General features: G+C 43.8%; 1 protein-coding gene across 1 annotated transcript in view; it reads left to right on the top strand.

The window, feature by feature from the left end:
* LOC141098558 (cytochrome P450 2K6-like) overlaps positions 1-26,483 on the top strand; it is a 411,322-nt gene that overhangs the window by 246,487 nt on the left and 138,352 nt on the right. The window contains exon 5 of the mRNA XM_073586451.1: positions 9,255-9,415. Coding sequence (XP_073442552.1) covers positions 9,255-9,415 — 161 coding nt within the window. The remainder of the gene's footprint in view (positions 1-9,254; positions 9,416-26,483) is intronic.

Raw genomic sequence — 26,483 nt, 5'->3', positions numbered from 1 at the left:
ACAGACTTGAGGACACTGAACTATTATCTCAGGCCCAGTGTAGATTACACCTCAATATAAAAGGCTGAAATTGGATGGTGTATAAAATGTCTATATATAGTTGTGGCCAAAAGTATTGACACCCCTGCAATTCTGTCTGATAATAGTTTCTTCCTGAAAATGATTGCAAACACAAATTCTTTGGTATTATTATCTTCATTTAATTTGTCTTAAATGAAAAAACACAAAAGAGAATGAAGCAAAAAGCAAAACATTGATCATTTCACACAAAACTGCAAAATGAGCCAGACAAAAGTATTGGCACCCTCAGCCTAATACTTGGTTGCACAACCTTTAGCCACCTCACCAGGATAAGTGGGAAAAGCTGAGGCTAAGCTCCAGACATGGCGCATCTAAAGGATGTTTTTTTAGTCTGGGATGGACCCAATATCCATGGCCTTTCTCAGGATATTACTATCAGCCTGCAGCTGTCTGTTTAGCCTTTGGTGGTTATTAAACATAGGAGGAGACCCCACATCATTTCTTTTGGTGGTAGCCCAGTATTAATAATAACAGATAGCTGTGGGCTAATATTGAAAGGCTGGAAAGCTTCAGGTAGAGTATTAGTGACATCTTCCCAGAATAATAATGCCTGCCCCCAGCTGTCCGCTTTCCCTCAGCTAGTTAATAAAAGTACGGTTCACCTCCCGCCATATTTTTAAATTATTTATTCAATAAATACAAATACAGTAAATGACACACTCAAAGCAGTGATTCTATATATCACTGACATCTATATTACAAGGCACAGGCGCCAGTGAGAGCAGGAGTACGGTGATGAGTAGTACTCATCAGCCAACGCCAGACCGGCGGCAACCTTTTTACCGCTGGTCAAAGCTGCTGGCTCACAAGCTGTCATCTGTGTGACAGAGTGGGAACTGCAGTGTTCGGACTGTTGATAATTCGAAAGGTTACCACTAGGGATGAGCGAGCATATTCGTGGGTACTCGGTACTCGGCGAGTAATGCGGTACTCGCGGTACTCGGAACATAGCGAGTATTTCACTACTCACCTCGCACTATTCGGATCTCCCACCCAGCAGTTGCCAATCACAGTAATGCCGCACCCTTCTTGGTTGTGGGCAGAATTACTATGATTGGCTGGCCGCCCAGCATCATCATAGGCTATGACTTCATCATAGCCTGCAGAACACAGCTAGTGTAGGGAGAGAGTGAGCAGCTGCAAGGGAGAGTTGTGTTTTCACTGCAAATCATCCAGAAATCCTCTGTGAAACCCAAAAGCTCTTTTCAGAGCGGAAAGTATAAGGTCAGGGACTGAGTTGTGACAGTTTTCACAGCTTATTTTGAGGTCATATTTACCCTTGCAGGGGAGTTTTTTTGTGTTGTTGTGGTGCTGTGCTCACAGCGAATAGTACGCACGCACGGTACTGCACAACTGACACGCAGCCAGCACTGCTGTCTTGTGTGGTGTCTGGGGTGCGTATTCTTGCCTTAAACCTCTGGACAGTTTTTTTTGTCATGATCCAGGTTGGATGATGACAGTTAAAAGCACATGTAACCTTTTTTTTTTCCTTAAGCTGTGTACTTAAGTTTGGTTTTGCCCCCGGTGGCCACTAGGATTATTACACAGTGGTGTCTTTTGTTCTAGTTTGCCCCCGGTGGTGGTTAGCGTTATTACATGGGAATCACTAACAGGTGTGATTCCTCTGGCTTAAAGGGAATCTGTCACCCATTTTTTGAGATATCATATAATGATATCATTCAATTGTCTGTCACATAAGGATTCTCTTAGTACTTTTGCATCCCCCTGTCCCCGCACCTTTCATGCATAAATATCTTTTTTATATTGGTTCAGATGTATGTAAACTGCCGCTGTCTGGTCCGCTGGGCGGGGCTTATTTACCTGCTCCCCCTCCCTGTCTTGCTCTATGCATTTCTTCTTGTGTAGAGCAAGACAGCGAGGGGGGGGCAGATGATTAAGCCCCGCCCATCGGACCAGACCGTGGCAGTTTACATACATCTGAGCCAATATAAAAAAGGTATTTATGCATGAAAGGTGCGGGGTCAGGGAGAAGCAAAAATGCTAAGAGAATCCTTATGTGACACACAATTGAATGATATCATTATATGATATCTCAAAAAAGGGGTGACAGATTCCCTTTAACTATAAAGGATTGTCATGTGCTCTCACTGGGGTTTGTGATAGTGTTCATTTCCAACCATCGTTGGTGGAGGAAGGAGCTAGAGAGAATTCCTTGCAGCACAGTCAGAGTCCTGGTGTGGAAGGAGTCAGAGAGAATTTCCTTGCAGCTCTGACAGAGCTTGGTGGCAGCTATTCAGGAGGAAAGCTGCATTCTGGTGCTGGACTCTTCTGTTGCTGGGAGCAAGAGCAACAGAGCAAAGCTAAGTGGTGTTTCCCTGTTTGTGCCTTTCCTTTATGTGTGTTTCAGTGCAAGTGCAGTGATGGGATTAGTCTCTGCACCGGCCATTTCACTAGAAAGGGGTAGGTGCAGAGCGAGCTAGTGTTTAAAGGTATCCTGATTGGCAGAACCGGCCTAGGGATCAGTAGGAGCGTAGAGACACTGACTCAGGGGAGTGTAGGAGGTCTCCACGTCCCCATTCCCTATCGCAGGGCCCTCCATTGTAATTGTTTCCCTGGTTTTTCCCCTTATTATTTAAATTTGCCCTGCTGGAGGCGGTGTATCCAGTTTCACGTGTATTTCTGAAATTCGCCTGCTGGAGGCGGTGTGCACGTCTTATTATTTAAATTCTCCCTACTGGAGGTGGTGTATCCAGGGTCGTGTGTGTCATGTAAATTCGCCCTGCTGGAGGCGGTGTGTCCAGTCACACGTTGACCATTACATTTTTAATGGCAGCACCGCTGTCTTGTGTGGTTACTGGGGTGCGTAATCTCACCTTAAACCTCAGGTCAATTTTTTTCTGCTGCTGCGATGCTGTTTGTAAAACACAAAGCTGTACTAGGCTGTAGTGCTACCTTCCACAAAGCACTAACTGCTCCTTGTTCACCAATATCTGCATCTGAAGATCTGCAACTATGGCAGAAAAATCCAAAATTCCTAAAAAGGCTGTTGTGAAGGGACAGGGACGTGGACGTGGGTTCGTTGGTGCCCAACAAGGCACACAGTCTGGGAGATTGAAGAAGATTGATGCATCTAGGTTCCTGGCGAAATTTCCCGGTCTGGAACATAAACGGGCCTGGAAGCCAGAAGAACAAAAGCAGATACTGTCTTGGATGGCTGATAAGACCTCAACGAAATGTTCTAGCAGCACCCAATCGTCCATGACAAAACAGTCTACTGTCCATACAGATAACGCTGGGTCATCCTATTCTCAACCTGTTCCTAGTTCATCACCCGGTCAGGAGTCACAGGAAACATTTGACCCTAACCTTGGTCACTCCGAGGATCTGTTTGATCCATTTCATTGCATTGCCTCTGGCCTCTCCCTGCACGACATTGAAGAGGAACGTGAAGGGGTATCGTCTGTTGAAGATGGCCAAATATTTGAAACCCCACATCCAGGAGAAAGCCACTTTCATCCACGTTATATAGCGGGTGAAGTGGTGGAGGCTGATGGTGATGACACACAGTTGCTATATGGCCAGTCGCCAATATCAACACGGAAGGAGGATGACATGGATGACGAGGTGGTCGATAATGAGACCACCGATCTGACCTGGATCGTTGGCACGCATAGCCAGCACAGCAGCACAGAGGTTGAATTTGGATACATAGCACATACAAAGGCACCAAGGGCTACAGGTTTGAGCAGAGGGCGAACTGTGTCAACTGTTGCCAAGAGCAATCCCTCAGTGCCCCAAGTGAAGGCAAGGGTGTGTTCAACCGCTGTCTGGAAATGTGTTTCCGATAGTCCTTCTGAACCAAATGTTGTCATCTGTCGCATCTGCCATAGGAAGCTGAGCAGAGGCCAGGGAAAAGGCAACCAAAGAACTGAACAACAGGGCTGGGCTGGGCTGAACAACAGGGTACCAAATCAGTGTCTGCGACTGCGGGTCAAACCACTGCCATGTCGACTGTGATACATCCTTTCCAATCTGCTGGGCAAAAAGCAGGAGATCATCATACCTCTTGTTCACAAACTGCGGCTGCACAGACACGGCCACAACAAGCTCATCCACTTGTTTGTCCCAGGAAAGCATCCAATTGTCCGTGCCCCAGATGTATGAAAGGACGCGTAAATACCAAGCCACACACCCACAAGCACAAATGCTGAACGCACACATTGCCAAGTTGCTAGCCATGGAGATGTTGCCATTTAGGCTTGTGGGGACACAGTGTTTCCGTGATCATTTGGCTGTGGCTGCCCCACAATACTCGGTTCCCAGCTGGCACTATTTTTCCCGGTGTGCTGTCCCCGCGTTACACCAGCACGTCTTAAACAATCTAAAGCGTGCTCTCACCAACGCCGTAGCTGGGAAGGTCCATCTTACAACAGACACGTGGACTAGTACTTGGGGCCAGGGATGATACATCTCTGTCACGGCACACTAGCTCAACCTGGTGGAGGGTGGGACAAATTTTTCAAACTGGACTATCAACACATATCCTACCCACGCCACGAATAGCGGGCCCAACCTCAATCAGGGTTTCCGTCTCATCATATACATCCAGTCTCCCCTCTTCCTTCTCCTCCCCCTCATCATCCTATGCTGAATTACCCTCCACATCACTCCCAAGTTGGGAGCTGTGCAGCAGCGCATCGGCAAAGCGGCAAAATGCTCTGCTGAAGCTGATCTGCTTAGGTGAAACACCACACACTGCAGCAGAGCTGTGGCAAGGAATAAAACAACAGACCAATCAGTGGCTCTCCACACTGCAACTCCATCCTGGTCTGGTTGTCTGCGACAATGGGCGTAACCTGGTGGCGGCTTTAAAGCTCGGGAAACTGGTACACGTGCCATGCATGGCTCACGTGCTGAACCTGGTGGTGCAGAAATTTATAAAAACATACCCTGACTTGCCGTACTTACTTGAGGTGCGCCGTATTTGCGCCCATTTCTGCCACTCCTCAACCGCTGTTGCCAGTCTTGCAGCGCTTCAAAAGCAATTTAATTTGAAAACCACAGACTCACTTGCGACGTGCCAACACGGTGGAACTCAATATATCATAGGTTGGCAAGGGTAAGTGAGCAGCAGAGGGCACTTTCTGAATACCAGCTTAAACATGCCCGTCACACTGAGACTCAGACAAGACACATAACTGTCGAGTGGGTGTGGATCACTGATATTTGTGAGGTGCTTGATATCTTTGTGTACTGCAACAAGCTTGTGAGAGGTGATCAGGCTATTATCAGCGTAACCATCCCTATGTAATGTCTGCTGAAAAAAATTGCTGCAAAATCAAAAAATGGAATCTTTGTGTGCCCAGCAGCTTGGTATGGAGCAAGATTTCACAATGGGTGATACTACCCAGCCCAGCCAATATCATCAGGTAACATTGGGGGATGAAGATGATGAGGAAAATGAGGAGGGAGAGGACTTCTTTTTCAGTGGTACCGAGGAGACAACTCATGCTACAGAGGTGAATCCCAACCCCAGTTTGATGTCTGTCCAGCATGGATGGGCTGAAGAGGAGGAAGTGGTAGAGAAGAGTCAGTGTGAGGAGAGGATGGGTATTTTTCCTCCTTCAGGGGTCACAGAACATTTGCCTCTTTGCAGCTTGGCACACATGGCACACTTCATATCTGACTATCTGTGCCAAGACCCTCACGTAATCCACATTTTCAAGAGCAACTTATACTGGTTGGCCACCTTTCTAGACCCACGGTACAAGGACAAATTTCCTTCGCTACTGTTGCAGTCACCAAGGGGTTTCACAATGGAATAATTCAAGAAGGCCGTTGTCGATCATTTGATGGCAACAGCACCCTCAGACTCCACTGCTAGCAGAGATACCAGCTCTGTGCAACAGCATGCATTAATGGGGAGAGATACGCCAAGCAGGTCCAAAAGAAGTGGTGGTAAAATGTCCACAAACTGTGCCATCTTCAATAAACAGGCTCATCAACAAGGACTAGCTGACACAGTAGCAATGTCAAGGAGGGAGAAGTTGAACAAGATGGTCAATGACTATCTAAGTGACCATACCTGCGTCCTTCCTGAAGCTTCTGTACCATTTAATTACTGGGTATCAAAGCTGCATAGTTGGCCCGACCTCTCCTTCTATGTCTTCGAGATGCTGGCCTGCCCTGCTGCTAATGTGATGTCAGAGCATGTTTTCAGTGCCACTGGGGCAATCATCACAGATACATGCACACGGTTGACAACTGAGAATGCAGACAGGTCGACTATTGTTGAATATTTAACAAGGACTGGATTTCGCAACAGTATTTAAGCCCTCCAGATGACAGTATCCCAACCTAAAGTCACCCAACACATTTTTTTTTTTAAATTGGTGATCACATCCATCCCATCCCAAGCAAGCCCCTTTTCTTCTTTTTAAACATCTTTTTATTGGGTTATATAATACAAATAAACAATAATGTTTTTCCCTTTTCTTCTTCTTACACATGTTTTCAAAACCAGCTTCTGACACATGTACCTCATGGTCAATAAGCAAAAACAATGTTACGTTAATTAATATTTCCCATTGGAGGTACTTGTGATGAGAGTGAAACCCTTCTTCCTTCATCAACCACAGAATCATGCCCCTTGGGCTAATTTTTGGAGACACTATGGCTATGCCTGGACACTGCAACTTCTATGCTAGTAGTCTTAGCTTCATCATAATTGTTTGGCTCATCAGACCTGTTTTGCTTCCTTCATCAACCATGGTATCATGCCCCTTGGGCTAATTTTTGGAGACACTATGGCTGGCCTGGGCACTGCCACCTCTATGCTAGTAGTCCTGGCGTTATCATAATTGTTTGGCCCTTCAGACCTGCCTTGCTTCCTTCATCAACCATAATACAGACCCTATGCCTACACATTGGGAAGTGGCACAACATGGACAGTAGTCCAAGCTTTATAATTGTGAATCCCTTGTGATGATGATGATGGGTGAGTGGCTTCTTCCTGCGTTAACCATAACACAGCCCCTAGGGCAGATTGCTCTCCTTACACCACTTACACACTTAGCTGTCAGAAGGTCGCCTCCATCATCACTCGCTCTTACGGCACTTCTGATATATCACTGGCACTGCGTAAGTGGCGTACGAGTCCTGCTCTGCCGGCAAAAAACAACAGGACTTAAAATAGTGCTTGTGCTTTCTAGTGAAGCAGTGGCGTAAAAATAATTGTGCAGCCCCTGACCAGGTGCCCCCATGTTATATACATTTGTTTACAGCATACATTTTTCAACATTTACACATTTTTTAGCCTTTTCCTCAGCCCCCAGACCACCTTGTAGGGTCCAGCAGACAATTTCTCGCATTTTCCATTGACTATCATTGGACACGCTATTCATACCGAATACCCGAGTATTAGGGTATACTCAGTACGAGTATAGCGAGTCCGAATACTTCACTACTCGCTCATCCCTAGTTACCACTGATCAGACCCGGCATTTCCTGCACTTTCACACAGATGGCAGAGTGGGAAATGCCGTATGTTCGGGCCATTGATTAATTTGAATGGGTTCAGGTACTCGAACATTTTTAAAAAGTTTGGTTGAAACTAATGGACCTGAACATCCAAGAGACCGCTCATCTCTACTCATCAAGCATAGGTTAAAGTATGAGTCAGGAACCCTTTGTTAGGACCAAAGCCAGTGCCATAATGATAATAGTCATAATGAGTGTGATCACGACCCACAGGGGGAATGGGTCCAATTTGCCTAGTTTCACAGCAGTTAGAGGCAAAGTATACAGTGACAGCAACTTCAGAGTCTCCAGATGGAAGGACCATATCAGCAATGCAAATATAAGTACTTGCGAAACGCAAGAAAGATTCAGTTACACCATTCATGTTTAATACTGGAATGATGCAGTCCTGGAATTAGCTCCATTGTCTAAAGGGGGCACTGTTACTCAGTCGAACACAAAAGGGCAGTCCTCTTACTGTATGAGGTTAAAACAAATATTTTTGTAGTTTTCAGCAATGCCACTGGGCTTGCACTTCCAAGCTCATAGAGAAGGGCCAGGGTCAAGTAAAAGAGCTGGGGCCCATGGGGCTCTAGTTACATCCCCGAGCTATATAGTTGTACTTGGGGAATCATTATGAAAATGGTGCTTCCTCTTGAACCTTTGCTTTATAAATATTGTAAAAAACAGTCTTCTCAAACTCTTATAAAAAATGTATTTCTTGCTATATACTGTTATTTTTTTAATGGCCTTTAGCCTGATCTCAAGCCAAGGCAATTTGAAGGTAAATGATTTGTTAATCTCCTCCGTTATCTTGATACTTTCAAGCTATCAGATTCCTGGTCTTCCTCTTCGCCTTCTCCGTTGTTTTTTTTTATTTCAACCATGATGTCCTTCTCCAGTGATCGCTCTATTCGTATGATGTGTCCAAAGTAGGCAAGTCGTAGCTTGGTGATCCTTGCTACAAGTGACATGTCTGGCTGGAAGTGTTCCAAAATTTATTTGCTTGTTCTTCTCGCCATCCATAGTATTGGTAACATCCTTCTGTCTTGTTTCTTTATCGTCCAGGTTTTGCACCCATATGTTACCACAATAAAAAAAGCTCCAAAGCAGCAGGGCTAATCACTGAGCTATCAAGTCAGTTCTTACTAGAAGGCTGGTTTCACATTAGCGCTTTTTAAGCGCACGCACGGCCGGGGGTAGCTCCGCCCCCGAGCCGGCTCTCTGCCCGGCGTGCCCGCCCCTTGCTTGTAGCGCCGCCTCCTAGCGCACAGCGGCGCCTGCGATCGGCGCACCCTATCTTTAGCATAGGGTGCGCAGATCGTGCGCAGGCCGTGCGCTAGTTGCGCTTTGACCTGCGCTGCGCACTTTTGACGGTGCGCCGTGCGCGCCAAAATCCAAAAAGTTTGATTTTGGCGCGCATGGCGCACCGTCAAAAGTGCGCAGCGCAGGTCAAAGCGCAACTAGCGCACGGCCTGCGCACGATCTGCGCACCCTATGCTAAAGATAGGGTGCGCCGATCGCAGGCGCCGCTGTGCGCTAGGAGGCGGCGCTACAAGCAAGGGGCGGGCACGCCGGGCAGAGAGCCGGCTCGGGGGTGGAGCTACCCCCGGCCGTGCGTGCGCTTAAAAAGCGCTAATGTGAAACCAGCCTAAATCTGTTGAAAATATACTTCAGAATTTATTTTTTTTCAGGGAAGCCTTTTGGCAATTTCACCAGTTTAAATGCTGCTGTGGCCAATATTATTGTGTCCATCCTGCTGAGTAAACGATTTGATTACGAGGATCCAACATTACTGAGACTTATGGGTTTGGTTAATGAGAACATAAGACTCCTAGGAAGCCCGTGGGTCCGGGTAAGTCCAAATTTCATTGCTTATATAAAATTTAAAGAGATAATCTGGGACTGCAAAATTCATTCTTATTGGGTCGCCCTCCCAGGGCTGTGGGGTAATCGGTACCGGGTTGGTGTCAGCGGGATGTGTCACAGCAGTGGTGACCCGGTCCGTGGCCCTGGGCGCCCAAGTAATGGGGGAATTGAAATGGTGGAATGTAGTTGATTAAATGAATAGTTCATGACGCCACCTGTGGTGTTCGGCAAGTGAGATGTTAAGCCGACACTGCATACAGATCCACTGGGACTGATGGTATGGTGCAGCAAAGATGTAAAAGCTCCCCACAGGTGAAGCTGTAGTCCCAGGGCAGTGTAGATGTGGTTGGCACGGGGATGTAGCAGTGCCGGAAGGGTAGGAAGCAGACAAAGACACAGCGGGGTGCAATTTCTGTACCTTTACTTGATAAGTGCAGTCCAGGGTCCTGATTACAGATGGTACCGGAGCAGGCTAGCCTGGAAGCAGCTCAGGGATTCTCTCTCACCAGAAGGGCTGTGCAGTCTCCTTCCCTAGCGCTTATTTGAGTGAAGTACTCCTAGTACTGAGTTACACTGAAGTTCCTCCTAATTCTCTTCTACTAGCACTCCTCGTATGGCAGACAGCTGTAGCCGCTATTCCTCTCTTGGCTCACTCCGTGCTGTTGTGCCTCCGAGTCTTAGATGGGAAACACTGCTCTAAGCAATAATGCCGATCAGCTGCCTAAAAAGACCATGGAACTCAATTTATAGCACTAAATGTTTCATAGCGGCAGAATCTGGTATTCCAGCTTGAATGGAACTGAATAATAATAATAATACATTTTATTTCTATAGCGCCGACATATTCCGCAGCACTTTACATTTCAGAGAGGACTTGTACAGACAATAGACATTACAGCATAACAATAATCACATAGATTATAACAAATACCAAGAGGAATGAGGGCCCTGCTCGCAAGCTTACAGTCTATGAGGAAAGAGGTAGACATGAAAGGTGGGTGGTAACAGTTGCCCTGATTGTATGGACCAGCCATAATGTTAAGTGTGTAACAGTACAGACACAGAGGGCTAATGGATGTATAAAGCATGTGGGAACATGATGCGGGGAATCTGGTTATGGTAAAACTTTTGGCTGTGCCACACAGGGATAGATTAAGTTAATGTGTTGAGGCGATAGGCCAGTCTGAATAAATGCGTTTTCAGGACACGCTTAAAATTTTGGGGATTGAGGACTAATCGTATTGACTTGGGAAGTGCATTCCAAAGAATTGGCGCAGCATGTGTAAAGTCTTGGAGATGGGAGTGAGAGGTTCTGATTATTGAGGATGCTAACCTCAGGTCATCAGCAGAACGGAGGGTGCGGGTAGGGTGGTATACTGAAACAAGGGAGGAGATGTAGAGTGGTGCTGAGCCATGGAGAGCTTTGTGGGTGAGGGTAATAAGTTTATACTCAATTCTGAAGTGGATGGGTAGCCAGTGTAATGACTGGCACAAGGTAGAGTCATCGGTGTAACGATTGGTGAGGAATATGATCCTGGCTGCAGCATTCAAGACAGATTGGAGAGGGGACAGTTTGGTAAGAGGGAGACCGATTAGAAGAGAGTTACAATAGTCGAGATGAGAATGAATAAGAGAAACAATAAGAGTTTTTGCAGAGTCAAACTGAACTGAACTGAAGCAATTGCAATAACAAGTTAATTAGAGCATTTTGACCCTTTGAATCAACTGATCGGCAGAGATGCTGAGAATTCCACCCCTATCAATCTAATATTTATAATCTAATCTGTATTACAGAAAAACTACTTTAAATGATGGCAATATTTTAACGAATGTTAAAGCATAAATATTTAGGTTTATAAAGGGTTTCAAAACTTTGTGGTAACTTCTAATATCTTTATCTAGAAGCAAAAAAAAATATTTTGCAAAGTATCATCTAAGTGAGGTCTCCACCCTATAAGTCAATGTCCCTTTAACGAGTCTTACAACATGACCAGGGTTAAAACCTGTTAAAAGGTCGGACATTGACTTATACAATCTGTATGAGAGCTAGTTTACATACAATTTCTACCATGCAGAATTGCCTTTAAGACTCCGTACTTAGCTGCTCTCTTTAGAAAGAACCAGACATTTACTCAGAAAAAACCTCCTTTTATTATCTTTTCTAGCAGAATAGTAAAAATATATATTTTGAACATTTTTAGAATTGTATTATCCAAATATCTAAAGTTCATTGCAAAATTATAAGAAATAAAATTTGGATTTCAAGCTCCATTTTTCTTTTTTTTGCAGACTGTTTCTAAGTAGGGTTGGGCAAACCCGAACAGTAAAGTTTAGAGTCCGTACCGAACACGTGATGTCCGTGCATGGACGCTGAACACTCACTTCTCCAGGAAGTCAGTGCTACTGTTCATGTTTGGCCATCTGAAAAAAAAGTTTGTTGAAAGTCAACAAACTTTGCCGGTGTGGGCACTTCAGGCTCAATCACAGCCAATGCAAGTATTGTCATGGCTGTGATTAGCCGGGGCACACTGTGTAAAAAAAAAGACATGCAGACCCAGGGCAGGTAAAAATGTCTGGTTATCAAAAATAGAGGGGTTCCACATTGTTTTTTTAAATTATGTAAATAAATAATTTTAAAAAATATACTTGTGGTCCTCTCCATTTTTTGACAACCAGCCAAGCTATACCTTAAGTCTGGTATCCTCAGGCTGGGAAATGGCCATAGATATTTGCCCTCCCCAGCCTAAAGATAATAGCTTGCAGCAGCCCCAGAATAGGTGCATCTATTAGATGTGCCAATTCTGGCACTTTGACCAGCCCTTCCCACTTGCCTTGCTGTGGTGGGAGGTGGAGAAATAGGTTTGGGATTGATGACAGCTGTTTTATGTCCACTCATATCAAGCCCAGGTCTTAGAAATGCCCCCATTACTAACTTGGAAGTAAAAATTAAATAGACACACAGAATATTGTAATTTATTACAATATGACTATGGGGTAAGTAATGAGGGCATTTTATAGATGCTTCTCTATTACTAACCTCTAGGCTTGATGTCAGCTGACATTACAAAGCTGACATTAATCTCACATATATTACCCCACTTGCCACTACACCAGGGCAAGTGGGAAGAGTGAGGCTAAGTGTCAGATTTGGCATGTCTTATGGATGCTCTATTTCTGGGTTAGCTGAGAGCTGATTTTGTTAGTCTTGGAGGGGGCTAATATCCCTGGCCCTTTCCTATGCTATTAATATCAGCCTGCAGCTGTCTCTTTGACCCTTGCTGGTTATTGAATAAAGAGGGACCCACATCATTTTTAAGCAGTATTTCCCTTATAATAACCAGTAAAGCCTAGGCAGTCAGCTGTGAGCTGATATCATTAGCCTTGGAACTTTTATGGGAATTGGCTTATTTCCAGAATATTAGCATCAGCTCCAAGCTGTCGGCTTTCCCTCAGCTGGTTATGAATATTATGACGGACACCACTTTATTTTTTAATTTATTTTTTCATTTATTCAACAAATACATTGCATAGTAAAATACTTGAACCGACTGCACTATATTACACTGACATTTTTATAATAATTCACAGATGCCGGCTGATGAGTGTAATACTCCCATCAGTGTGACCTGCTCTCAATCCTATCACCGAGAGCAAGCATACGCTGATGAGAGTAATAGTTTTTACTGCTGGTCACAGATGCTGGGCTGGCTTCCACGTTGTGATCTGTTTGACAGTGTGGGAACGGCAGCATTCTTATAAACGGTAATGTGTAAGGATAACCACAATCAGTCCTGAGGTTTCCCAGCACTGTCACTCAAATGACTGAGTGGGAAACGCTGGGTGTTTGGACCCCCATTCATTTGAATGGTGTCCAAGTCTGGATTCGGGTACCATTCTGGCACCTGAACCAATCTTTTTTTTAAAACGTTGGCAGAACCTGCCAGACCCGAACATCCATGGGCTCACCCATCACTAATCTTAAGGCCATGTTTACACATTCAGTAATTAATCAGTATTTCACTTCAGCATTTGTAATGAGGAGTGGGTGAAAAATGCCGAAGTGGTGCATGTGTTTCTATTATACTTTTCCTTCCATTGTTCCAGTCCTCATTTTGACTTACAGATACTGAACGTGTAAACGTGTCCTAATAGTAAAAATACTGTTTTCCTGGTTTAAAATATAGCATGATTGTCAGTAATTATAAATACAGTTAATTATAAATGATTATTTTTAATTCTTTTGATCTCAAGGGGTATTGATTCTACTTGCCGAGATCATCTTTTACTTATTCTTTATTACACTGCTCCTTGAGAAAATGTATTATGTACAACAATTCTCTTCCTTCTGTAAGGAGAGCTACTTTGTTTTAATTTTATTTTAATTTAATTTTGAACTATTTTGAGCATTTTTTTAAACTCTCAGAAATTTTCAAGTATAGAACTATTCTCATGAACATGTTCCTCATGTGTCAAACTATTTTGCATATTCTATAATTTATGCTAAATATATTAATTTATCACATACATTGGATTCCCTGTGTTAAAAAAATATTTTATTTATTTAGTTGTACAATAGTTTTCCATCTCTAATGGACCTGCTACCAGGAGCTCACAATACAATTTTTGAAAACCTTAAAGAGTTTCAAAGTTTTATTAGAACGACATTCACAAAACATAAGAAGGAACTGGATGTAAATGACCAGAGGAACCTTGTTGATGCCTTCTTAGCAAAACAACAAGAGGTAAGATGAAAGTTTCACTGATTTTTAGATAAAAATTTAGAATTCATGGTCACTTTGCTCCATAAAATCACTGGAAAAGAACACTTATGCAGATAATTAGATACATATAGTTTGGTAGATGATTGCGATATGTAAATAGCCACTGGTCTTACAAGTGGATCTCACTCAACTGGTTGTACAAGATGTACATGTGCTACCTATCATGATTCCACCCCTCAGTGTATCTGGGATGCAGTTACTGACAGCTCAGCTGTAAGATCTGGTGCAGCGGCGTGCTGAAGCTGTGACTTCTTTGATTGACAGCTCACTTGTCCAGTCTGGTGCAGGGGTGTGATGAGCTCAGTGTTCTGATTCACAGCTCAGCGAACCAATCTGAGACTGGTAGGTGCTGGACTGTGCTCAGGTGTTCCCTGTCTCAGGTGCCTGCCCAGCTACTTCCATCAGTAGCTTTGCCTAAGTGTGGTAGGATATCTATGTGCGTAGTGTTTTACTGGATGATCTTTTATTGCCTGACCTTGGACCTCTTTCTGACCATCCATCTGTTTAACCCCCTTTTCTCTAATCCACTATCCTCCTGATATTTTGACCTTGGACTGTTACTTGACTGTGTCTTTATCTCTTCTCTCTGTTTATGAAGTACCCTCCTGGCTTTTGACCTCACTCCTTCACTATTCTGAATAAAGGCTTGTCCATGAAAAGTGTGACTCAGTGTCACACTACCATAATGTAATTATATTTATAGCTCTGCTAAAGATATTTGTGTATTAGATAAATGTCATCTGAGCCTGAACATTTTTGTTGGATCAGCTGATTATCTAATGTGTATGAGGTTTTCCAGAGGCAAATGTTGGGCGAAAGAAGGAACAGGCATTGTGCATTTTAGTATCTCTGGTCCTTTCTTCAAGTCAATTAAATTTATATTGTGAGCCCCAATGGGGGCAGTGATGCCAATGTCTGTAAAGTTCTTATAGTGCTATATAAGTGAGTTAAATACATAAATAATATGAATAAACTGCTGCAAGGAAGATCTGCTGACAGAGGTACCTAGAAGAATTTTATATATCTCGGCTACACCCTCCAAGTTCAAGAGAGCTGACAATTATAACATGTGTTTAAGTGTCCTCTGGTGACAGATATCAGTGAAACGAAGAACTGGGCTGGTTGGATTTCAATATGTCTCATGCTTATTTTTCATGGAAGATAGGATTCTGTCAGAAAAATCTACACCAAAGGTGCCTATCAGCATTTTATAAATCACAGCAGTTCCTTCCAAGACCAACAGGTGAAACCATGATCTAATGTGTCTTTTCATGAGTGATATTGGAGACATGAAGGTTCGGGCATGTTGGATTTTAAAATGTCTGTTCCTTTTGATTCTATGGGAGATAAAATGAAGTTGAAAGGTTTTGCTAACAAACTTACCCATGTACATTAGATAAAGAATGGCTAGACCCTCCAATTTCTGAGGAATGGCCAGATTATCTAATGTGTGTTGGAGCCTCCCAATTTTTCCCCAATGGCAAATGTCAAAAGAGGAATAGGATCAGTTATGCTGAATTTTAACAAGTTTGACCTTATTGTTTGGCAAAATCTAAGCTAAAAACAAAATGAGCACATACCCTGTAGTAAGTAAAAAAGTTAGATAGTAATAGTTCATGTAAATAAAATTGGAGCTTGGTTAACACTATTTTGATCAAAAAAGCATGAAAGTCATCCCACCGCGGAAAGGTGTACCCTAATTTGGACAGTCCTATCTCTAGTATTAAACTTCTCTATCAGCACACCTCAAAATAGATGAGGCAGAGGAGGACCCAGGCCCTACTGTACAGACACCTGCCTGTGAAAAGCTTTGTAGACTAATTGCCTACCTCAAAGAGGGGTGATGTCACAGGTTTGTAAAAAGTACAAGAAACTACAGCAAAACAAAAAAAATGAGCCAGAACATACGCTGGTATAAGTGCAATATGTAGATACACATTCACATTGTGGCTACCTAACAGACAAAACCTAGGATAAATACAAAATGAGCAAATACCCTGTAGTAAGAAAATAGATGGTAATAGTACATGCATTCCATCGTGACAAGGTCTACCCATTTGGGCAGGTGGTTGCACTATCGGGCCTGGGTCCTGCTCTGCCCTGTCTATATTGAAGTCGGCTGACACAAGATGAGGTTTTAATACCAGAGACAGCATACGACCATTTTGATTGGGTACACCTTGTCACGATGGGATGGCTTTTACATTTTTTTGATGAAAATAGTGTCAACTAAGTACCCTATGTAATTATATGTTGCTGTATGTGGATCGCCCGCCAGGGCAATGGGGTACTCGGTACCGGGCCGGTATTTCACAGGGAATAATAATAATAATAATAATAAATTTTATTTTTATAGCGCCGACATATTCCGCAGCACTTTACATTTCAGAGGGGATTTGTACAGACAATAGACATTACAGCATAACAATAATCACATACAGTAGATTATAACAAATAACAAGAGGAGTGAGGGCCCTGCTCGCAAGCTTACAGTCTATGAGGAAAGAGGGAGACACGAAAGGTGGGTGGTAACAGTTGCTCTGATTGTATGGACCAGCCATAATGTTAAGTGTGTAACAGTACAGACACAGAGGGCTAATGGATGCATAAAGCATGTGGGAACATGATGCTGGGAACCTGGTTATGGTAAAACTTTTGGCTCTGCCACACAGGCATAGGTTAGGTTAATGTGTTGAGGCGATAGGCCAGTCTGAATAAATGCGTTTTCAGGACACGCTTAAAATTGTGGGGATTGGGGACTAATCGTATTGACCTGGGAAGTGCATTCCAAAGAATTGGCGCGGCACGTGTAAAGTCTTGGAGACGGGAGTGGGAGGTTCTGACTATTGAGGATACTAACCTCAGGTCATCAGCAGAACGGAGGGCGCGGGTAGGGTGGTATACTGAAACAAGGGAGGAGATGTAGGGTGGTGCTGAGCCATGGAGGGCTTTGTGGGTGAGGGTAATAAGTTTATACTGAATTCTGGAGTGGATGGGTAGCCAGTGTAATGACTGGCACAAGGTAGAGGCATCGGTGTAACGATTGGTGAGGAATATGATCCTGGCTGCAGCATTCAAGACAGATTGGAGAGGGGAGAGTTTGGTAAGAGGGAGACCGATTAGAAGAGAGTTACAATAGTCGAGACGAGAATGAATAAGAGAAACAGTAAGAGTTTTTGCAGAGTCAAAAGTAAGAAAAGGTCGAATTCTAGAAATGTTTTTGAGGTGCAGATGACAAGAGCGAGCCAGTGATCGAATGTGGGGGGCAAAGGAAAGCTCTGAATCAAGTATGACCCCAAGACAGCGGGCATGTTGCTGGGGAGTAATAGTGGAACCACACACAGAAATAGCAATGTCGGGTATAGGTACATTAGTAGCGGGAGGAAACACCAGGGGTTCAGTCTTTGACAGGTTCAGTTTCAGATATAGTGAGGACATGATATTAGACACAGCGTTTAGACAATCGCCAGTGTTTTCTAGAAAGGCTGGCGTGATGTCAGGAGAAGAAGCGTATAATTGGGTGTCATCAGCATAGAGATGGTACTGGAAACCAAATCTACTGATTGTTTGACCAATAGGGGCAGTGTACAAGGAGAAGAGGAGGGGGCCTAGAACCGATCCTTGAGGAACCCCAACAGTAAGGGGAAGGTGAGAGGAGGAGGAACCGGCAAAAGAAACAGTAAAGGAGCGGTCGGAGAGATAGGAGGAGAACCAGGAGAGAACGGTGTCCTTGAGGCCAATGGAATGGAGCATAGTGAGGAGGAGCTGATGATCCACAGTGTCGAATGCTGCAGAGAGATCCAAGAGAATTAGCATGGAGTAATGACCATTTGATTTAGCTGTTAGCAGATCATTAGAGACTTTAGTGAGGGCAGTTTCGGTGGAGTGTAAAGAGCGGAAACCGGATTGGAGAGGGTCGAGAACAGGGAAGTGTCACAGTAGCGGTGACCCAGTCCGTGGCCCTGGGCATCCATGTAAGGGAGTGAAGTGATGGAATAAAGTTTATGAATAGATGATTCGTGACGCCACCTGTGGTGTTCGGCAAAGGTTAAGCCGACGCTGCAGACAGATCCTCTGGGACAGATGGTGTAGTGCAGCAATTATGTTATAGCCCTCCACAGGCAGGGCTGTAGTCCCAGGGCAGTGTAGGTGGGTGTTGAGAAGGAAGGTGCAGTGTCAGGCACAGAGATGTAGCAGTGCCGGGGAGGTTGCAGCAAGAAGGCAAGGACAAAATAGGTTGCAGTTTCTTTACCTTTACTTGGCAAATGCAGTCCAAGGTCCTGAGTACAGATGGCACAGGAGCAGGCTAGCCTGGAAGCAACTCAGGAATCACTCTGGCAGATCGGTTGTGCAGTCTCCTTACTAGCGCTGTCTATGAAGTACTCCCACTACTGAGTTACACTGGAGTTCCTCCTTTCTGATGTTATCCACACTCCACTCGCATGGCAGACAGCCGTAGCCTTCTATCTCTCTTGGCTCACCCGTCGCTGTTGTGCCTCCGAGGATTATGTGGGAATAGAGCATTTAAAGCTTCCTATTCCTCTGGTTTCTGGTGCAGGACCGTTAGTATCCATACACCCTTGGAGACCAGGCTCCAGATCATGTGCTATCACTGGGACTGAGCTCTCCACTTTCCTCAGTCTCCCCAGCTCTTCTCCACGTCTGCACACGACGCCCTCCTCACACTAACTGACTCATTCCTACCTGGCCCCCAGAGACAGCTCCTCCCCTGACTTCTGAGTTCAGAGCTCCCTCTGCTGGCCCGGAGTGGGAACTGTGTTGCATGCAGTGATTAACTGCCAGAGAGACCCTTCATTGTCTCCAGGCGTGACATCACCCTCCCTAGGATGAAGGCAATGCCACTGTGGCGACCATACTCCTGGGGGCGCCACATATGCTGTTACTATTCATTTAATTACTTACTACAGGGTGTATGCTCGCCTTGTTTTTTTCTTAGGCTTTGTTAAATGACCACAATGTGAATGTACACCAAACATTGCACTTATACCAACATACAGTATGTTCCAGTTCAGATCTTTGGCTTTGACCTTATTCTTTGACTGAAAGACGCAAGAACGTTCTTCATATATTTTTCATAGGGAAAGCAAGAATCGAGTCAGTATTACCACAATGAGAACCTGACTGTGCTCGTGGGAGATCTGTTTGGTGCTGGAATGGAGACCACATCAACCACATTGAGATGGGGTCTTCTACTAATGATAAAATATCCAGAAGTACAAGGTAAGTTATTAATCAATTAAAACAGCAAACAGTTATAGGGAGGGCTAATGATGATTCCCCATTTCCACATGACCTATTAGAGCATTGATGCTGATCCTTGTACTCTTTGGCTTATCAATTAATAAACATATCTGCTCTTGCAGAAAAAGTTCATAATGAAATTGATAAAGTGATCGGGTCGGCTCAACTTCAAATGGAGCACAGGAAGCAAATGCCGTACACAGATGCTGTTGTCCATGAAATTCAACGTTTTGGGGATATTGCACCGACTACACTGCCACATGTCGCTTCTCAAGATGTAACGTTCAGAGGCTTTTTCATTCCAAAGGTAAGCACCATAACTCCTTAATTGTGTACCTGTGTAGCATGCCATACAAAAGGTTACACAAGTTGACTCCAGAGAGAAATAGGACTTGAACTCTAGAGCCACCTATTGGAAGAAGCAATCCTGAAAGTCAATATTGACCCTTTAACGAGCCTTGTCACGTGACTTAGGATAAAAGCCAAATCAGTAGCTCAGTTGGCAGACACTGTGTTTTGGGGTGTTGCCCCTCATCAGTGCAAATCATGAGATCTAATTTGGCTATATGATAGGCCTCTAATGGCGATATACAGGGTAAATGCCAAAGTTAAGAGCCTTATAAGCAGCTCCCAGAAACATCATTTCTACAAACTGAGATTTTTTTTGGCTTTTATTCTAAGTCTTATCTCAAGGCTTGTTATAGGGTCGATATTGATTTGTGGGATTGCCACTTCCAGTAGTTGCAAAAGAGTTCTAGTCCTCTTCCATTCTGAGAAGGCAATTTTTATATTTAGTTTCCCAGAGAAGTATTACATGGCCTATAAGTCTCCTTACACAGTCATGTCTGGCATTTCACTCTATACAAGGAGAAATGTTACCCCTCAGATACAAAAGGTTGTAACTGTGCCTGGTACTGTACACAGCAGTACAGCTGCTTTTCAATGAACGGGACATTCATATGTAAAGTTGGAGTAACACTATGTAGCAGAATGCACAGCCTATTGTACACATAGCACTTTCTTTTTTCTATCGTGCCACCACATTGTTTACTGCTGCTGTAAACGGTACTTGCAGCAATCAAATATAAATTACAAAATTTCTGTAAAAAGATTAGAAAGAAAATTCTAATTTTTTTAATTCACTTTCAGAAACTTCACTAACCACACTGGGACCTGTGTCTAAACTTGTATCTCAGTTCTGTTTCTGGAGAACAGCAGACCTTTCCTTCTAAACTTATAAGCCCCGATTGATCAAGATTGGTCTTGATGAGGGGGTATGTTAGCATCACAATCTCTTGATTCATCCAAGAAGTTTTCCATTCATTTTAATTTTCACTAAATCTGTGCATACTGTACTATATGCATGGAGTGTAGTGGTGTTATGTGCTAATGTACTCACCTATCACCATCTTCCTCGGCATCCAGAGCCATTTTCCTCCAACTCTCAGTGACATTACCGCTCTTCCCACTCTCCGGCTCATTCTGATGAACCATAGGGTTACATTATAAGGCCGGGGTCACACTTGCGAATGTGATGCGAGAAACTCGTGAGAGTCTCTCACATCAGTATCCGGCACTGCCGCCATCACTCGAGACCGGAGTGTGCGGCTACATAGAAATACAGGTCTGAGTGCCGGTGGCAGCGCCAGGTATAGAGAAGAGTGACTCACGCAAGTTTCTTGCATCACTATCGTAAGTGTGACCCCAGTCTTAAAGTCATTTTCAGGTAGTCCAATATCAAAGCAGATGACGATAGGTGAGTATATTAAGACACTAACTCTAAACTGCATACATGCATACAAAGATTTAGAGGAAAAAAGTTAATGGGAGGGCTTCTTTAAGAGACGCACGCCTCCTAAGGAAACAGGAGTGTCTGAAGAGTGGTATGTGTCCCAAATGTTACTCCAGTATTAAGAAATGCCACAGTTCATCATGGATTAGACCAGCTATGGTGTCACTCCTCCGTTAAGCGCTTGTCCCACCCAGCTTTGTCCATTTTGGCAAAATTGGGTGATACTAGCATGAAAAAGGCCAAAGTCGCTAAATTTTTGCGGAACTTGGCATTGCACAAAAAGTTTGCAACTTTTCAAATTTATGCCAACATTCTGGTAAAATTGCTGTGATGAATCGAGACGATATAACTTGTTTTATTAGGATAAATAGGTTTATTTGAGATCCTTTCATGCTTTTTTTGATGATATCTGCTTTATCTCGCCCCCAGGGAACTTCTATCCTCCCGGTGCTGCATTCTATACACAAAGACAAAGAATACTTTGAGAAAGCGGATGAGTTTTATCCAGAACACTTTCTCGACTCAAAGGGAAATTTCAAAAAGAACGAGGCCTTCATACCGTTCTCAATAGGTAACAGCAATGCTTATATTCTAAAAATCTAGGACAGCATCTTCCTGATGTAATAGATGCTATTTGTAGCACATATTACATATTGGATCTTTATCTATCAGCGCAAATGGAATCTGCAACCATCTCAAAAACTCCACTCCACTGTGAATGAAGAAGTGGTCAGACTTCAAATTGGTTGGCGTTTAAAAAAACTAAGGCTGTAAATCATATCACAAACTCTGAGTGGCCACACATATCTGGATTTTAGCCTAGTTCATCTGTCAAGACTCGTTAAAGGGTCGATATTAACTTTTAGGATTACTACTTCCATTATGTGGCTCTAGAGTTCAAGTCTCTTACTCTTTGATAACACAATTTGAATATTTAATTTCCTAGAGAAACATTGCATGGCCTATAAGTCTCCTAACACTGGCATGGCCCTATCCACAAGGAGAAGCATTACGTGTCTCAGCTGCATGATTTGCGACTTGTAGACAGACTGAATACATGTGGGAATTCCCTAACAATCATGCATTCCACCCATGTATTCAAGCTGTCTAGCAGTCGCAAATCATGCAGATGAGACGAGGAAAACTAAATCTCCGAGCACGCCAAAATACTAGGAGGACACCTAAGCATGCTCAAGGAGACCCGAGCAAAAAGTATAGCCGCTCATCACTAATTGGCAGCATTGTGATTTTACTGTAGCTGGTGCTTAGAGATAATTCTATTGGTTTCCAAACGCTAAAGTGAATTGAATCTTCTGGTAGACTCATATACTCTACTTCTTATTACTTAATTATAGTATGTTTTTTATTTTCCCCTTCTAGGTAGAAGAAGCTGTGCTGGTGAGACTTTGGCTAAAATGGAGATCTTTCTGTTTTTCACATCACTGTTGCAACATTTCACATTCAAAGCCCCACCAGGAGCTCAACTGGACCTTACTCCTGCATTGGGGTCTACAAATCCCCCCAAACCTTTTGAAATCTGTGCAATACCTCGCAACTAAGACATGGCGTCCAGCAGATTTTATATTACAAAATGTGGAAGGCTCATATGAAAATAATAAAAAATAAATGTGTGAATTAAAGAGCAGGGAATTGCCTGATCGGCTTTCCCCTTCTCACTTTCTTAGCCCATGTGATTGAGACAGGTATATAACTGTAGGTAAAAAAAATAAGCGCTTTGGAGCTTCAGGAACCCCTCCCACTGTTAATGATTTAATGTGTGTATATATATATATATATATATATATATATATATATTCGTCATGATGGTTATGCTATTTTTTTAATGGGTATGCAAATTTTTCATTAAAGCACCAAGTTGTTCTTTTTGAATATTCTTGCAATATACACTATATACAGAGCACTAGTCAGATATTCATTATATATATAGCACATGTTCATGTGCCTGGTGTTCCCTACTCTGCATGGACTCGCCACCTTCTGCTTTAGGTTGAACCTTCCTTGCTGGTTTCCTCCACCTGTTAGCTCACATAAAATAGGCTAACAGTCTGATGTTGCCACCAATCAGATCAATTAACAGCCTTTTGTTCTACTTAATCAGACACCGATGATTTGTTTTTCAGCTGTCAGGCAGCTCCACCAGCTGCCCCTAACACACAAACTCACCACTGAGTTTGGGTAAGAAATGATATTGATAATCTGTCAGTAATTTACTTGGATAAAACACATTACTTTTCACTGCAGGATTAGTAATGGGGTTGTCCATTAGATGCCTCTTCATTACTAACCAATGGGCTTGTTGGCAGCAGACAAAAAACAGTTGCTATCAAAACAATTACCCAACAAGACAAAGCGCCAGGACAAGTGGAAATAACTGAGGCCAAGCACCAGAATTGGGCCATCTAATGAATGGGCCATGTCTGGGGCAGCTGAGACCTGGTGTTTTTTTGTCTGGCATGGGGCCAATATCCATTGAACCTTCCCAACCTATTAATATCAGCCCACAGCTGTCTGTTTTGCCTTAGCTGGTTATTGAAAATAAGGGGGACACCACATCCCCATCATTTTTTAAAGGGGGGAAATATTCTCATTTTATTAATAAGTAATGGCTATGCAGACAGCTGTGAGCTGATATTAGTAGGCTGGGAACCTCTATCGATAATGGCCCTTTCCCAGAATAATAATACCAGCCCCTAGATGTCCACTTTTCCTCAGCTGGTTAGTAAAAATAAGGGGGACCTCACGCAATTGTTTTTCTTTTATTTATTAGATGAATACATGTATAGTAAAATACACATGCACTACCTTATCTCACTGACATCTTTATTACTATGGTAAGGCACAGGCTCGTGAATACTCTCATCAGAGTCACTTGCTCTCTCTGCCTTCAGCAAGACCTTACTTATGCTGATGGGAATAGTAATCTCATCAGTGAACGTCTGGTCAGTGGTAACCTTTTTACCGTTGGTCATAGCGGCTGGCACACACACTTTTTTTGTGTGACAGCGTGGGAACCACAGAACCGAGACCGGTGGTAACAAACTTACCTCCGATCAGAGCCAGTGTTTGCTGCTCTGTCACACAGATGATAGCATTAGAAATGCCAGATGTTCGGACCCCTCATTCATTTGAATGTGGTATGGTTCTCGTACATGAACAAAACGTTTATTTAAGGTTCGGTCAAATCCAAAGGACCCGAACATCACTTGTCCATGTTTTTTTGCAAAGTATGCATGTGTACAAAAAAATAGAGACATGTCTGTTTTTTAGCGACATCACCGTTGAAAACTATTAGTTTACAGTCAAAGCTAAAAGAGTTGGCACTCTTGAAATTGGTCCTGGAAAATTTAGTATTTCTCTCAGAAAATTATTGCAATTTACACGATTTGCTATACATATGTTTCTTTCCTTGTTGTGTCATTTTGAAAAACACAAAAAAATACAGAAAAAAAGGGATATTGGACACATAATTTCACACAAAACTCCAAAAATGGCACGGACAAAATTGTTGACCCTCTGAACTTATTATTTGGTTGCACACCCTATGGATTAAATAACTGCAATCAATCACTTCCTAAAACCATCAACAAGCTTTTTACACCCTGAGCCTGCAAGACAACTTGAGTTTCTTTGGAACTTGATTGGGTCTGCATATCCACCATCTGGACTATTCTGTGTTGCAATCTTTCATCAATTTTTTTCTGCTGTTGAAGTACATGGAGATAAGCTATAGTTCTATGGGTTGTAAACCTTTTGACTACAGTATGTTGGGTATGTGTATAACAAAACATGCGTAATTGCAATACTTTTCTAGGAGTAATACTTCTCTTTCTGGAACAATGCCACAATTTCAAGGGTGTCAACACTGTCGGCCATGTCCGTAATATATGGGTCTGTGAAAATCAGTAGAAACTTTGTCATTTAGTTATTTATCCTAAATTGCAAAACACTTGTTAGGGCTGGCAGAACGCACCAAATTATAAAATAGTAGTAGGTGCATTGGCAGCCCGGGGTCCACAGAGCAGAGGTGGTACACTGCTGCTAGATAATGGCGGATGAAATTAGCGGTGTGAAAACAGTCACACGTGGGTTACGTCACCCAATGTGAACAGGAGCGAACTCTGTTAATTCACAGAGCCGCACAACCGCTGAACATAGATGCCAGAGCCTGTTTAGCTCACAGAGCCCAGCCAAAAAAGCGCACAGTGTACGGCCACAGAACTCTACCCCCAAGGACACGGGGTTAGAGTCCCTCTGGCCCACTGAGCGTGCAGCGTCGCTGCCGCGAGCGCCGCTATAGACGCTGGCTATGGAGTGTGGAGCATGTGCACTGAGGCGTGCTGAGTCACTGGTGAGGACTGATGCCTGACTCAACCCCTGACCTACCTACGCCTAAGCCTGGGTGCTAGCAGGCTATGCTGCACAACACATGCGTACCGAGGGTAGGGGTTTCTTAATGAGTCATTCACCAGAGACATTCATACGTGCATACATCACTCACTCCTCATAGTCTGAAAATACAGTCCATCCTAGCGCATGGCCGAGTGGCCATGAGAACCTTTTATAGCCGTGAGCGTCCGGGAACTTCCAGGCTTCTCGGATGTGCCAATCTGAACACGAGCAGGACCTGAGCACGTGACCTTTGATCTCCAATGAGAGAGCACACCACGGGCATGCTCAGTAGCCCAACATGAGGACTTAGCCCCTGGAGAATGTCGCTGCTGAGCAGCATGCATTGCCATAGCTGTGCCAGAGGTGGCAGCAGCAAGCAAACCCATGGAGCAGGTCTGGGCAGAGCGCCGAGACTGACGAGTTTGCTGAGCAACCTCCTCTGTGGCTGGAGAGGAATGGGAGACTGCTGGAAGCAAGGCTTGGGATTCTCGCTGTGCAGCGACAGAAATCCGACGCCTAACATTACCTCACTCCGCTCAAATTCTGCAATGAGAAGAGGAGCGTGGATGTTCTCCACCGGCTCCCAGGTCCAAGCCTCTGGACCATGACCCTTCCAATCCACCAAGTAAAACTTTTTGCCCCGAATCACCTTGCATCCCACGATGGCATTGACCTCAAACTCGTCAGACGACAGGTCTGATATCCCGGCAGATGGCTCAGAAAACCGGGACATGTGAACCGGCTTAAGGAGAGACACATGAAACATGTCCGAGATAGCCAAGTGTGGTGGAAGGGCCAGACGGTAGACC

This window comes from Dendrobates tinctorius, unplaced genomic scaffold, assembly GCF_039654945.1.
Source record: "Dendrobates tinctorius isolate UK_male_01 unplaced genomic scaffold, ASM3965494v1 ptg000093l, whole genome shotgun sequence".
Lineage (NCBI taxonomy): Eukaryota > Metazoa > Chordata > Amphibia > Anura > Dendrobatidae > Dendrobates > Dendrobates tinctorius.
Note: the sequence above shows the minus strand (reverse complement) of the source record. Positions and strands in the feature narration are given on the sequence as shown.